Source organism: Drosophila guanche, unplaced genomic scaffold, assembly GCF_900245975.1.
Source record: "Drosophila guanche unplaced genomic scaffold, DGUA_6, whole genome shotgun sequence".
In the NCBI taxonomy this organism is placed as follows: Eukaryota; Metazoa; Arthropoda; class Insecta; order Diptera; family Drosophilidae; genus Drosophila; species Drosophila guanche.
This window is the reverse complement of record NW_022995750.1, coordinates 1,583,138-1,596,497: the sequence shown is the minus strand read 5'-3', so window position 1 is coordinate 1,596,497 and position 13,360 is coordinate 1,583,138. Positions and strand designations below refer to the sequence as shown.

The 13,360-nt window shown below is 46.1% G+C and overlaps 2 protein-coding genes across 5 annotated transcripts in view; both read right to left on the bottom strand.

The window, feature by feature from the left end:
* Positions 1–8,519: 8,519 nt before the first annotated feature.
* LOC117586085 (trimethylguanosine synthase) lies at positions 8,520–10,782 on the bottom strand. Its single transcript, XM_034275941.1, has one exon. The coding sequence runs from the start codon at positions 10,780–10,782 to the stop codon at positions 9,202–9,204; it is 1,581 nt and encodes a 526-aa protein (XP_034131832.1). The 3' UTR covers positions 8,520–9,201.
* LOC117586089 overlaps positions 10,751–13,360 on the bottom strand; it is a 4,036-nt gene continuing 1,426 nt past the window's right edge. The window contains exons 1-4 of one of the 4 annotated variants that reach the window (XM_034275944.1): positions 12,006–12,568; positions 11,795–11,948; positions 11,197–11,585; positions 10,751–11,132 (exon numbers count right to left, since the gene is read on the bottom strand). In XM_034275944.1, coding sequence (XP_034131835.1) covers positions 10,784–11,132; positions 11,197–11,387 — 540 coding nt within the window. In that variant the 5' untranslated portion in view covers positions 11,388–11,585; positions 11,795–11,948; positions 12,006–12,568 and the 3' untranslated portion in view covers positions 10,751–10,783. Of the gene's footprint in view, positions 11,133–11,196; positions 11,586–11,794; positions 11,949–12,005; positions 13,352–13,360 lie in introns of those variants that run through there. The other 3 variants (XR_004573972.1, XR_004573971.1, XR_004573973.1) reach the window with 3 other exon arrangements.

Sequence of the window (13,360 nt, the reverse complement as noted above, 5' to 3'; positions counted from 1 at the left end):
ACTTTCTGCCTCTGCACACTGGTAGCAGATTCAAAAAGCTTCCGAATAGAAAACAGCACTCCAAGACCCACCTCTTGATCTATGAGCTTCCTTCTCAGTGCATCGAATTCGTTGCCAATAATTTTCTGTTCAACGCGTAATCCTTAATTGTTCTGCTCCCTTTAATGCACTTGCACTTCCGCGATATTCGGCAGTTAATTTTCCACTATGTACTTCCGTTTTGCCGACGGCAAAGCCTGAGTATTGCCTACAGTACGGCGCCTTCCGCTCCGGGGCGGATGGATGTAACCACGGAATCGAAGCCGAATCAAAGCTTGTGTGGCTCAAAAAGGCGTTTTCGCTATAGACGCATGCGAGCGCGGACGTGTTGCAAACTCGAATGAAAAGTTCGTGGCCGTAAATTTTTACAATATCCAACGGCAGCGTCGGAACTAGCAGCAGCAGACGCAGACGTTGACGCTGACGCAGGCAGCGCAGCCAGTGATTCTTTCTCTCTGTGATTTTTCTGCTCATCCTGCCTCGGATTTGTCTCTTTTTACTCCCTCACTGCCACTTACAACCTTCCGGAACAACATCGTCAACAGCAATAGCAACTTCATCATGCGCAAGCGGAAACCTCATCATGATCATTGTCATTCAGAAGCAACCAGCCAACTCCCGAGCAGGCAGGAGGACATGGGGCGGGAAGGACATGGGAAGTTACATAAAAACCAACCACCCATCCGGTCCACCCACCTATCCAGAGCCACCATTGCCACTGCCATTGCCATTCCTGAACGCCGCGTGTGCCACTCTGAGGGCGAGTGTATGAAAAAGTTATTGAAATTATGATATAAATGGATAATTGGCTTATTCTCTCTCACTCTCTCACTCTCTCTCCCTCCAATTCTTTCCGTGTTCTTCTCTCTTCCTCACTCTAAAAGGGGGCGGTTCCTGCTCTGCAGCATGCAAAATTAATCTCAAACAATATGGCGTTTCAGGATTAATTTTATATATTTTTTGTGATTAAGTGCGCGTGGTTATTGCATGGGTGGAGTGACAGGGGGGATAATTGTGGAGGCAGACATAATTAATGAAGCAATAAGCAAATTAAATTCCTCCACGATAATATTCAAAGAAGTAAGGGAATGGGGCTGCTTGATTATGATAAAGATCTCGCTGGTGTTGAGCTTTATGCTCAAGCTACTACCCTGAGGAGATCTCCCACATAATATTCTTCTGTACGAAATGAATACTATTTCTTGCCTTTTAATTACATACTTTTATATCCCACAAATTGGCATAGAAACAATTTGATAGTAAAAATTTGTGCGCCAAATGCGCCTGCCAGCAGAGCAAACTATCCCTCTGCCCACAGGCAAAACCCCAACTAAACCCTAATTAGCACTCCGCACAATCGGATATTCCCCGCCGCTCGTCTTCAATTTACCGTTTGATAAACTACGCGGAATGCCAACGATCATTACCGCATGAGCAAAACCCAACCCCCACCCCACCCAATTAGCGGGTCATCAAAGTAAATCAATGCAAGAGAATGGAACCGAAAGGAGACGAAAGTAGCAAAAGAGAAACCCCAAAAGGGAATGAAATGAATCGTTGTGGGCTCAAATGGAGAGGAAGAGCATGCGTTCCCCGGTCGCCCCTTGAGTTTCCAAAAGAGAGACAAATTCAAAAATCAAAGTCAGGAATTTGCAGGCAAACGAGTGGAAGTGAGAGGGATGCCAGTACCCAGCAGCCAGCAGCAGACAGAGGATCCTTTCGGGTGCTGTGCTGCTTCGGGCGTCACGTTTGTCGTTTCAATCATCATTAGTCCTAATGTACCCACAGGAATTGGGCGCCACTTGGCATCGCAATGACGATGGCCACAGAGAGCGAGAGAGCAGCAACGAAAAGAGAGCAGCAGCAGCAACAGCAGCAGAGAGATATAGTAGGAGGCGTCGCTTTTAGAGACCAAAGTCTGGTTTGTCTCCATTATATACAGGGTACATGTACATATATATTTACAAGCATTTTTTATGTACCCATTTTATTTTTTATTTATTTACCACAATTTTAATATTTTTGCTGCCTGCGGCAAACGAGTTAACGGTAACAACCAAATCCCCTCTCCACAGGCGCTTACATTGTGATACATTGTGTGTGTGTATGTCTTTGCTCTCTTCTGCGCATGTGCTCCCCAGAGAGGGAGTGAGGTTGACAGCTCTGCCAGCGTCGCTGCTGGCAGCACCCAAGTTACATTAAATGGAAGGGTACCGTTACTTCTCTTTATCTCTGTTAAGCAACCGCTCTTAGTTCCCACTGCTTTACCTTCTCCGAAAATATACCGTGCCAGCGCCATTGTTGATTTTTGTTGCTGTTGGCCTTTTGATAAACTTCGTCGTTATCGTCGTTGCGTTGCTCTGCAGCGAGGAGATGGAGAATGGCGGCCGGTTGGCAGCCACAAGTCCTGCTCCTTATTCTGCCGCTTCTCCTTCTGTTCCTACTGCTCCCCGGCATAATGATGATGATGTCCCTTCGCCCGGCCCATAACCATAGCCATAGCCATAGCCATAACCATAATATTTATTTATTTTTAAACACACATAAAATATAATAAATAAAAGCACAAACAGAAAAGCACACAACAGACCGTTTGTAGAAAACTTTTTTCATTATGAATTATTACGCTGAAAGCACAGGGAAAGGGCAGCTAAGCGGGAAGTAGGCATACAGGGTCTGGGGGCAAGGATGTTGGGCAAAATGCCAAACGAAATTACCGTTGCTTGGCCCGGGCCGTGCCAGGGCTGCATTGCGGGATTCATTACAAGATGGGATGCAACAGGATTGCCTACTTATTCGGGATAAACGCAGGATAATGGTATCAGTTTTGGTATCTAAATCTTATAAATTGTTATACCCTTAAGTCGGAACAATCAAAGTGTGCCTCTTATACCCCGCAGCTTGCACACTTGCTGGCTAAGCTCCTCCCTTTCCTTTTTTAATGAAAATATTTCTTTTATTATTGAGCTGGATAAGGTTGTTGCATGCCACAGGCACCCAGGAGCAGGCACAAAGTGCCTAAGTGGCCACCTACCCCTGACTCGCTCCCCTCCCTCTTGTGGAGCTTAATTTTATTAGCCTCCTGCTGCCGCTGCTCCAAGCCCCCTCCTGGAAGGCATCCATTTGCCAGGCGAAGGAACATCATGATGAGGTTCAGCACACAGCCAGAGAGACCCCTGTCCTCCACTCTCCGCTGGCCTGCCCAGTGGCTCCCAACAAAATGGACTCAAAAATTTGAGAGCAGCAAAACATTTGCGGCATGTTTTTAATAATGTTGTTTATAATGTTGATTTTTACACATTTTATTTCCTCGTTTTATTTTTTGCTCTCGCATTTTCCCCTGCTCCTGTTTTCTTTTTGATGTATTTACAGTGGAGAATTCCTTTCACGGGTCGAAATAAATGAAATGTTAATCTCTTTTTTTACGGCCACGCAGCAGGATAAATACAGGCTTACTTTTGGTTGAACTTTTCTGGGGATACAGAAGATTTGCTACACATATGTACAAATGTCCGCAGGAAGATGCCCCCAATGAATCCCCATTCGATCACAAATGGCGGCTAGTGGCTGTTGGCGCAAAAACTAATTACAAAATCAAAACTTATAATGAGCGAGGCAAATTAGAAATTTCTCGATTGGCCCCCGAATACAAATGGGAAATCAGGTAAAAGGGCACAGCCATTTTGGGTTTTAATTAAATCCTGTTATTCCAGTGCGGCTCTCGACGGGGCATGCCACGGCCACTGACTGACTGGCTCTTGAGTGCGTGGTGCATACAGACCCAACCCGGCCCTCCCATCATATTCAAAATGAGTTTTTGGCTGCGTTCGGTTTTTGGCTTGTTGGCTTTTTGGCCAAAATTCTGCACTTTACGCTGCTGGCGAGCCACTCGAACAACATATTTTTGGCCCCACTCTGACCGTTGTTTCCCGAGGCAGCTGAAAATTAATTTTAATTTTCAAAAATAATTTAAAAACCTAAACACAGATTCCATCTCTCTTTCGGTTCGCACTCTGCAGGTTGGGATGGTCTCTGCTCCTGTCATTGTTTTAATTGGAAATTTATTTGGTTATGTTCGCGGCACTAATAACTGCGTTTTTAATTGCATATTGCCAGCAGGGGAGCTGAAGACCCGGGGTACCACTTGGAGTAGCTGCAAAGGTTAGATTAGTTTAGATTTTAATTAAAATTGTAGCATTGGGCATGCAGATTTCAAGCACTTGCGGCATTATGAGTGCTGTCATTGCCCAAGTGCTGGCTGGCATTTCCTGAAAGGCTTCCTATCTCTATGATGAGGCCAAAACTTTCACTAAACAGAAGCCATGGGAGCTGAACAATAGACTCTCTATTGCACCATTTAAGACTTTTTTCCAGCAGAAATACTATTGCTCCTCAGAAATCATTTTTCGGTTCGCGATTCCCAGTAATCCAGTAGTGTTTCGGTTGAGCCACCATTTAGAGCAGTGAAAAGGGAAAGGACATGCTATCCACCCACACACACAGCAGCAGGAGACATACCATTTAGCCTCCCCCCGCTCCAAACAAGGAATCAGCGCCATGACAGGCAGCGTATGGAGCGGAATGGGGGGGGGGGGGGGGGGGGGGGGGTCACAAAAATCATCCCCCTTCGCGAGGTCGTACCGTACTCTCGCTGTCCCGCTCTCACTGTGTGTCTCTCTCTGTCTTGCTCTGCTCATAAAGCTTTGGAAATTATGGAAATTAATTGAAATTCCAAGGATGCTGCTGCTGCTGCTGCTGCTGCTGCTCTTTTGCCAAAACCAACAAATTACCGTCATTATGCGTGTGTGGTGGCCACCCACCATACCTCTATACATACATACCTCTATATCTCTCTCTTTCTTCGTATCCCTGTCTCTTTTGCGTACCGCAGAGGTCCGCTTGCCGACCGCCGACCTTTCCAAAAGTCAAATGGAGCCACGCACCGCTTTGACTTTGTCTAATTTTAGGCACTGCGGTTGACCATCTCCCTCTCTCTCTCTCTCTCTCTCTCTCCCTCTTATTCTGTGTATACTGTTCATTGGTATTTAATTAAGCTAATTAATTATCGCAGTAATTACGAAATTTACAATAACAAATGCAAGCATATTTTTTTTGTTTTTTTGCAGCTGCTTTTGATTGACTTCCAACGCACTTTACTTTGCTTCACTTTCCTCTCTGGCCTCAGCCCACAGCATATGCGTTGGATAAGCATATTTCGGCATTTTGAGCAGCAGCAACAACAACCACCTCAGTTACAACAAAAAAGAGTCATATTAAAAATCATTCGCTTGTGAAGATCAAAAGCATTCTTTTTCACCGAAATGCCATGAAGAATGATGTTGCCGCTGCTCCCAGGGAGGGGAGTGGAGATGGGATGAATGGATGGATGGATGGCATTGGGGTGGAGTGTGGCTGGGAGTGTGTGCTGTACTCTGCGGCTCGGCTCTGTCTTTTTCTCACTCACTCACTCTCGGAAATATTCAAGCAAAAATGCACGGCACACGCAAACACTCACACAAACAAGTGCAGAGACATGGTGTGTCTGTGGAAGGTGAATCTGGACTACATCTAAGATAAACTAAACATAAGGTAAGGCGGTGCCAGAATGTCTACTTTATACGGCTTGTAATCTGAATTACTTGCACACAGACAGCAATCGAGCCAATAAGAGAAACACCGCAGACAACGATCGGCGCTGCTTTACCTTTCGTTTGAATATGCACTGCTTGCCCACCTATACAACGAGCAAGAGTGGATGGTGTGTGGCAGTGGAAGAGGGGGCACTCACTTGCTTGCTGCTGACTGTGTGTACATACATACATACATATATTTATATACGGTTTTTTTCGCATTCAACCACAATTTCAGCTCAGCCATGAACATTCATATATCCTCGAAGGGTGAGTGCCTGCCAGCACGTGTGTGAGTGTGTGTGTGTATGTGCACATTTATTAAATATTATTGCTCTTATTTTGCGCTTTACTTGTCTCATGTTTTTTTATTGCCTCATCAATGGGCAAAGTGGGCGGATAACTGGTATCTCGCTGCCACTTCCACTGCCACTTCCCCCTTGTTGCTGCTGATGGTCCTTTGCTGTTTTCTGTTTCCTGGCGGTGCTTACGAGTTCTTGCTGTACTGTTTCTTGTGTCCTTGCAGCGTTTATTAATTTTAATGGCTGCCACCAAATGAATAACGGTTAATCAATAAGTTAAATGTGTCGCCATTTTGGTTGGAGTCAAAGCGAAAGAAAAGGAAAAAGGAGAACAAAAGGAATGGGAACACATTGGGGGAAAGTTTGTCTGCGAAGGAAGGGGAATTCCTACTCTCTTTCTGTTTGTATAAATACACCTGGTTGTGCGTGGTATGTGTTTCCATTTAATTTCATTCTAAGAACTGTTTAAGTAAAGGTTTCTTCATCACTTCTCCCTTCAGTTAATACAAGAGCTATCCTTCGAGACTACCTAAGGCCAGGACTAATATTCAGATACAGAATAAAAGTTAGCCAGAAATGCCTTTACATAAAATAATCATATTTACATACATAATACATAATACATATGTTCCAGTACAAGCAAATTCCATGTTCAGAGTTAAACTTCAACCCAAAAGCGGTTTATGCATCAAATCTATCATAAATCACTGGACAATTATTGCAAATTCTGCCGTCACCCTGCTCCACCCACCCATTCTCCGCCCATTCCCCGCTTAATTTGATGCGCTGTGACGCACCCTGTACCCTACACCTGCAGCCGGAGCTGAACAATCGCATTTTCCACAGTGTTCCCATGGACTTTACGGCGTAATCGCATTTCGGCATTGTCGCTACTTGTGGCACAAATAAACCACCCCGCCGCTTAGCGACTCCTCATCGTCCTCTCATCAAGTGGCACAAATTACAGATCAAACATGCAGCTACTCCAGGCGGATAGGAAGAGGAATGAGGGATGAGGGTTTGGCTGCTGCTGCTGCTCCGTTGTTTTGGGTGACCATTTGTCAGGAAGGTTGACAACATTACGCTGCAAATTAAATAGCGTAATAAAAGGGTGACTTAATTTGTTTTTTTTTTTGTTGTTTGTTCGACTCGTCTCGACTCGAACCGAAGGCAACGCACTTGCCCGCACACAGGATCGAGATGAGCTGCGAACACGTGTTTGTTCTTGCAATAAAATATATATTTCTATATATTTAAAGAGCTTGGGCTTGGGCTACTGCCCGTTGCCTTTTATAGGCCGCCAGTAGAGGATATTGAAATTGTTGGCATTGTCAACCCCCCCGCGACACATCCCGCGTGCTCTGACGACAGTTAAAACGACAATTACGCGTATCTAATAATAGAGCAGGAGAGCTGCAGACGGCGACGGAGTCAGAGACCAGAAACCAAACACTGGAGTAGAGCCAGGGAGAGCTTAGATTTAAGTGGCTGATAATCCATGGGTTGACGCGTGACGGGCTATTCGCTGGTATTTTATTAACAATTTGCCCGATAAAAAGGTTGTTGTTTAATCACAGGCAATAAAACTTCCCACCATTAACGGTATGTACATGGATCAGTTGACCCCTTGATAGATAATCGGTGAATAGTGAATCAAGTGCAGCCATCTTTACCCATTACCAAAAGGAACTACCCTGACCCCCAGAATCTTTATTATCAGCCATCCCCAAAAAACAGTGCTCCCATCTGCAGTTATAAAACAAATCACCAGAGAAACATCTTTATAGGCGCTCTTGTACCAGCTCTAAGGACAGCTCTTCCTCCCTCAATATGGCCACAAATCAGCGCTGAAAAGTATGCTCTAAATTTCACTCAAGTCTTCCCCCAAAACGCACACTAATAAGTTAATCAAACTAATTGCAGCAGCTTGGTGTAGCAGACGGAGCCGAGCCACTTGCCACAAGCCAAGCCGAACAACGGGCGAAAATATTCCAGCTATAAATTCCGCAAATGCCCCCCGTCCCGTCCCAGCAGGCATGGCATGGCATGGGCATGGTCCCTAAGTATGTTGTTAGCAATGAAAAGGGTTGTGCTTCGTTGTGTTGCTGTGTCCTGTGTGTGCACTGGAATTCAGGAGAAGCGAAACTGCTGTGACAGGGAACATGTTAATTGCCACCGTCCTGGCCCTGCGTTGCCAGGTTCAGGATTCGGCTCTCGTTGGCTTCCCGACTCTCCTTCTCCGTTGCTTCTCCGGCTTAGACTTGTTTTACAAAGTTCTTAAAAATTGACGCACGTTTTGTTTCGTTTGCTTTTTAATTAAAAGTCCAAAACGGAAATGGAAAGGGGGCAACAGAGTGGACTATTGTTGGGGGTATGGAGTGCTGGAGTGCGTTATGGTTATGACCATTGGCCAGTTGAGCTCTTTTTAAGCTCTCTAAATTGGCTAAAGAGCTTGGACTCTCTTTTGACATTGGCGGTGACTTGGCAACAATCCCAGTGTGGATGGGTACAGTGCAGGCCCAGGGGCAGGGACATCGTGTGTGGCTACGCTGTTCGTTACATAGGATTCGGACTTTATTCATTAGTCAAGTTTTATCCTCAGCCTGTTGCAGGGAAAGAGAGAAACGTAAACTTACGGCAAAACATAAAAGGTACCCTTGTTTGTGGGAAGCCAACAGAAAAATAAAAGTTTGTTTTGTGCTTCAGTTGCACTTTGAAAGAGTCAATGATTATAAGACATAGGATATAGAATTTCGTTCTTAACCGAATGTAGACATTAATCTACACAAACTAAAAATTACAAACTGTAGTAATAAGAGAAGAGCTACGTTGATACAAGACAAATTAGGAATACGCTGCGTTTCTTACAAATTTTGTCACAACTTAAAAACAAGCTCATATTTGTATGGTTTGTGGTTTTAACCTCCAATTAATAACTATAATTGACTTAAAGACTACTTTAATATAACTGCAAGTATTCATTTCTCATTGAAGAAAAACCGTGGAGTACGCAACTAATATACAACTTTTAGCCGATGAAGGATTCCGGAACGAGTTTGGATGCTCGCTACAACTAAGTAAACATAAACCTGTGCAACTACTTCTACAGTTAGAAACATAATTAAAATTCTTCACTGAAAAGTGCTCCTTGCATTTCCTTAATCTCTAAAAACGAACTAATGAAAAGTTTTCTGTTTTCCTACTAGGTTTTGCTTATTCTTAATTGTAGTCTATTTATTTTTGATTAATCCATTGCCAAAGTAGGCTGTCAGGGCCACCAGGCGCGTATCCAGAAAGTTGTGCTCCACCTCACACTGCTGACCTGCGCCGCTGAGAGCAATCACCTGGCTTATGCTGGTATTGCGGGGCAGAAAGAAGCCGACGTTGTCGGCGAGGCGACGGCCAAGCCCCATCAGAAGGCTGGCGCTTACAGGCAGCAGACTGCGCTCGATGTCAAATGTTGCCTGATTTATGTAGTTGGGACCGCCCCAGGGCGGGCTGAAGAACACCACGTCCGGACGGAGTTTGGTGCTGGCTGCAAGCTGCAAAAAGTCTGCGTGAATGAATTCGATCTTATCGGCCACCCCGTAGATGCGAGCATTGTGCTTGGCCATGGCCAGCTTCTCGGCATCAATGTCGACGGCAATGACGCGAGCGCAGGTGAAAGCGAACTGAATAGCATTGCCGCCGCAACCACAAAAGGCGTCCAGGATCACGTCGCAGGCCAGACGACGAGCCGTCTGCTTGGCAATCTTCTCTGGTGTCACGGAGAACCAGCTCTCGCGATCCAAGCGGATGCCCTGGTCGAAGCGCGAGAACAGCGAGAATCGCTTCCGCCAGTACTTGAACAGCTTGCCTTTGTTCTCCTTTATGAAGTCGGGCATCTGATCTACCAGATCGCTGGTCTTCTTCTTCTTCTTCTTTGGCTTTTTCTTTTTAATGAAGCCGTTAAGCACTGCGTGCAGCGCTTCGGCTTCTGTTTCTGGTTCCTCGTCGCTGGTCATGTCCCAGTTCGCTAAACTGTAGAAATCCTGCTCAAACCACTCCTTTGTTGCGGGCTCTCGACTTTTAGAGTTATTGGACGCTGACAGGCCCATAGGTTTACGCTCCACCTCCTCCTCTTCCTCCTCTTCAAAATCTTCAGCGTTGTCGTAATTGCTGGAATTCTGCTCAACTCTTGGTTGGCGGCGTTTGGGCTGAGGGCCAAACGAGACTGGTAGGCCGAGAAGTTCACGCAGCTTCGCCTCTTCAATATCTTCGGTTTCGTCGTAAATGCTGGATTGAAGTTCACTCTGTTTCTTCTCTTCCATATATTCGGGGTCGTCGTTGCCACTCAAATAGGGCTCATCTTCCGCGAAGATATCTTTCTTTTGGTTATGTGTAGACTCTGGCTGGGTTTCGCTTAAATCTAGCTGCTCCAGTTCTTCATCAACTTCATCTAGATCCTCTGTAGTAATCGGCGCAAAAGATTTCAACAGCTCATGCTGATAGTTCTCAAAGGCGCAGCTGAATAAGTGCCAGAGGCGATTAACTTGGTCTTTTACATGCTCCTCCCAGAGCTGCAGCCAGTGGAGTTTCTCCGCCTCGTCAGCTTCGATAGCCTTGTATTCGGGAAACCTCTTGTTCCACTTCTCCTCCAGCAGCTGGGGGCCCTCGCGCTGCCAGAAATCTTGCCAACTCGACTCCTTTATGCCCTTCCAATTGCAGCTCAGATCGAGCGCATCGCCATCCGTGTGTTCAGCCTCAAAGAGCTGTGTAAATATGTAGAAGTGTGGATTCGTGTGCGATGAGGTCAGGTAGTGTATGTTCATCTCACTGGTTGCCATGTAAACTCAGTTGTTTGATCCGCAACTTGCGATCTAGAAGCTCCTCGAATAGGTCGATGGGCTGTGCGAACCACACGTCGATGGCCGGTATGTGGGTAAGATGCAGCTCCTCCAGGTAGTTCTTGCGCGCAGCCTCGTCACCGGTCATGCCCTCAAGCAGGTTGAACACACCACCTGTCGTCAATGTGGGGCTGTTGGGGGCCTGTAAACTACACAGCACCACCTCACCCCGCACAACGCAGTAGCAGCCGCTCGTCAGGTTCAGTTGGTTGGCCTTTGCGAAGTCTAGCCCCAGGAGAAGCAAGGACAGAATGCCGCTGGGTACAGAAAACTCCCTGAAAGTGGTTAATTAAGAAGTCTAAAGAGATTCACAGCTTGCTTAAGTGTGCAATAGCTTACCTTGGTAAACTCCTTAAACGAACGTTTTCGAGCCGGTATGTTCCCGACAGAACTGTGAGGCGACCAATCACTGCGCACTTTCCGTAGTGCAGCTTCAGGTAGTTGGGTTCCAGCACCAATTCCTCAACGAGCAGGCTCTCAAAGAAACTAACATACGACGGCGACACACTATGGTCGTGTTCTTGGAACATTACTTTGGCCAAAACACTGCAAATCTTAATAAAATAGCCCAATTTGTATGTTATTTAGCGCGTGGGCGAAGTGTTGTGCAGAGCAGAAATCAAAGGAAGCGTTGCCACATCAGAGGAAACAAGAGCGATTCATCGACAGTTCTCGTCTTACTGCCATCATTTCCCTGACCATATATGTAGACACGGGAGAGGATTTGCCTGACCATCATATGAAAAATTCAATACAAATTTGTAAAATATAAGGTCATAAGGTATACCACTCTTATTAAGATTAGTATTCATAAAAAGCCAAATTGATTCTTTAACCAGATTTAATTATTGTTTCAGTGTTAAAAGTCTTTTCAAGTTATTAAAATAAAATAGAACATAAAAATCGAGGAATAGATAAAAGACTACGGTATATTTACGGTAAATGTGCGTCTCGAAGTCCCAGGCCTCTGCCAACGTCGCAGCTACAAGTGTGGCGGGTCGCGCCCGAGCAGGGGTGTGACCAGGATTCCGCGGGCCGGGGAATGGTAATTTTGGCCCATCTACGAGAAGCCAGCCGATACAATTTATGCCCTATGGATTTTAAAAATATTGAATCTGGGATTCATTTTCCCTTTGGACTGGACTCACTTTTTATTTCGATTCGGGTAAAAGGGTCCTCTACGTTGGCCGGTCTTTCTTTTTCCTAAACGGTCACACACACAAAACTCACTAACACTGCCGATGTCTATTTTTCCACTGCCGGCATGTTCAGCGTAGCTACTCTACGCAGTCCCCCTTGCTGCAGTTGATCTCATCTCTTCTACTGCCCTTGAACCAAATTCAAGGGCATAGCATGGCATTCTTGAGGGTGTGGGTGAGCTGGCTCGTGGATCCCGCAATATTCCCCTCCTTTACATTCTCCCGCTCTCTCACCGGCACCGTTGATCGCCTTGCCCCTTCGCCTATCGACCTATCAACCTCCAAAAAAATACTACCAAATCTAGTATTTTGCATATCGCTCTCCTTCGAATGCAACACCTAGCGAAAATTCAGGCGTGCCTGGACGGAAGAATTATTCGCAAACACTCGAAGGACATTGAAACCTAACGCTTGCCCTAAGGTCTTGCAGCGCCCAACGTAGGCTCACACCCACTCGGTTTGTACATGAGTGCCCTATTCTTCTTCCCTTCTCCTTCTAAAGCTTTCCCACTACAATTTCAGGTCTTTGGCGTGAAAAATCCCCACCGGTTTCCCCGCCAGGTCTTCAAGTTCGTAGGCATTATTTCCAACCGGACGTACGACTCGGCACTTCAGGAACTTCCGGGCGAATTTGGCGTTGTAGCTCTTCCCAAAGTCACTGAGGGTGAAGTTGCGTCTGTATACTTCTTGCCCAGGTTTGGCGAAAAATATTCGGGCCCGTTTGTTGTAGCGCTGGCTGCTGCGCTCGTACGCTTGGTGAAGGTTGGCCTTGATACGTTCCCGGATGATGTGGCACTTATCCGCGGGGTTCAACGCGTGCACCTCATGCTCCGTCAGCGACTGCAGCTTCCTCGCCAACTTATAGCAGTTCCCATTAAGGAACATTTGCTGTCCAAAAACTGCAAAAAACGGCGTCACGCCTGTGGCTTCGTGCACTGAGTCACGGATCGACACTTCAATCTCCGGTAGGTACATATCCCAGTCTCGATGATCCTTCTCTAAATACGTCCTGATTGCAGCTAATATTGTCCGGTTCACCCTCTCGGCGGCATTGCTCTGTGGTGAGTAGACTGCTGTGCGCAGATGTCGGGCGCCGAAGGTGCTCATCATGTCCTGGAAGATCTTCGACAGGAACTGCTTTCCGTTGTCGGAGTGGATCACCTCGGGCACCCCAAACTTGTAGAACACTTCCTGTACTAGGAATTGAACTACGTTCGCAGCGGTCGCCTCTCTCATCGCTCTGAGAAAGGTGAATTTAGAGAAGTGATCTACGACGACAAAAATCCAAGCTTGTCCCCTTTTCG

Bases quoted from the DNA above. Each gene is read 5' to 3' on its own strand.
- LOC117586085 (XM_034275941.1), bottom strand. From the start codon at position 10,782: ATGAACATACACTACCTGACCTCATCGCACACGAATCCACACTTCTAC.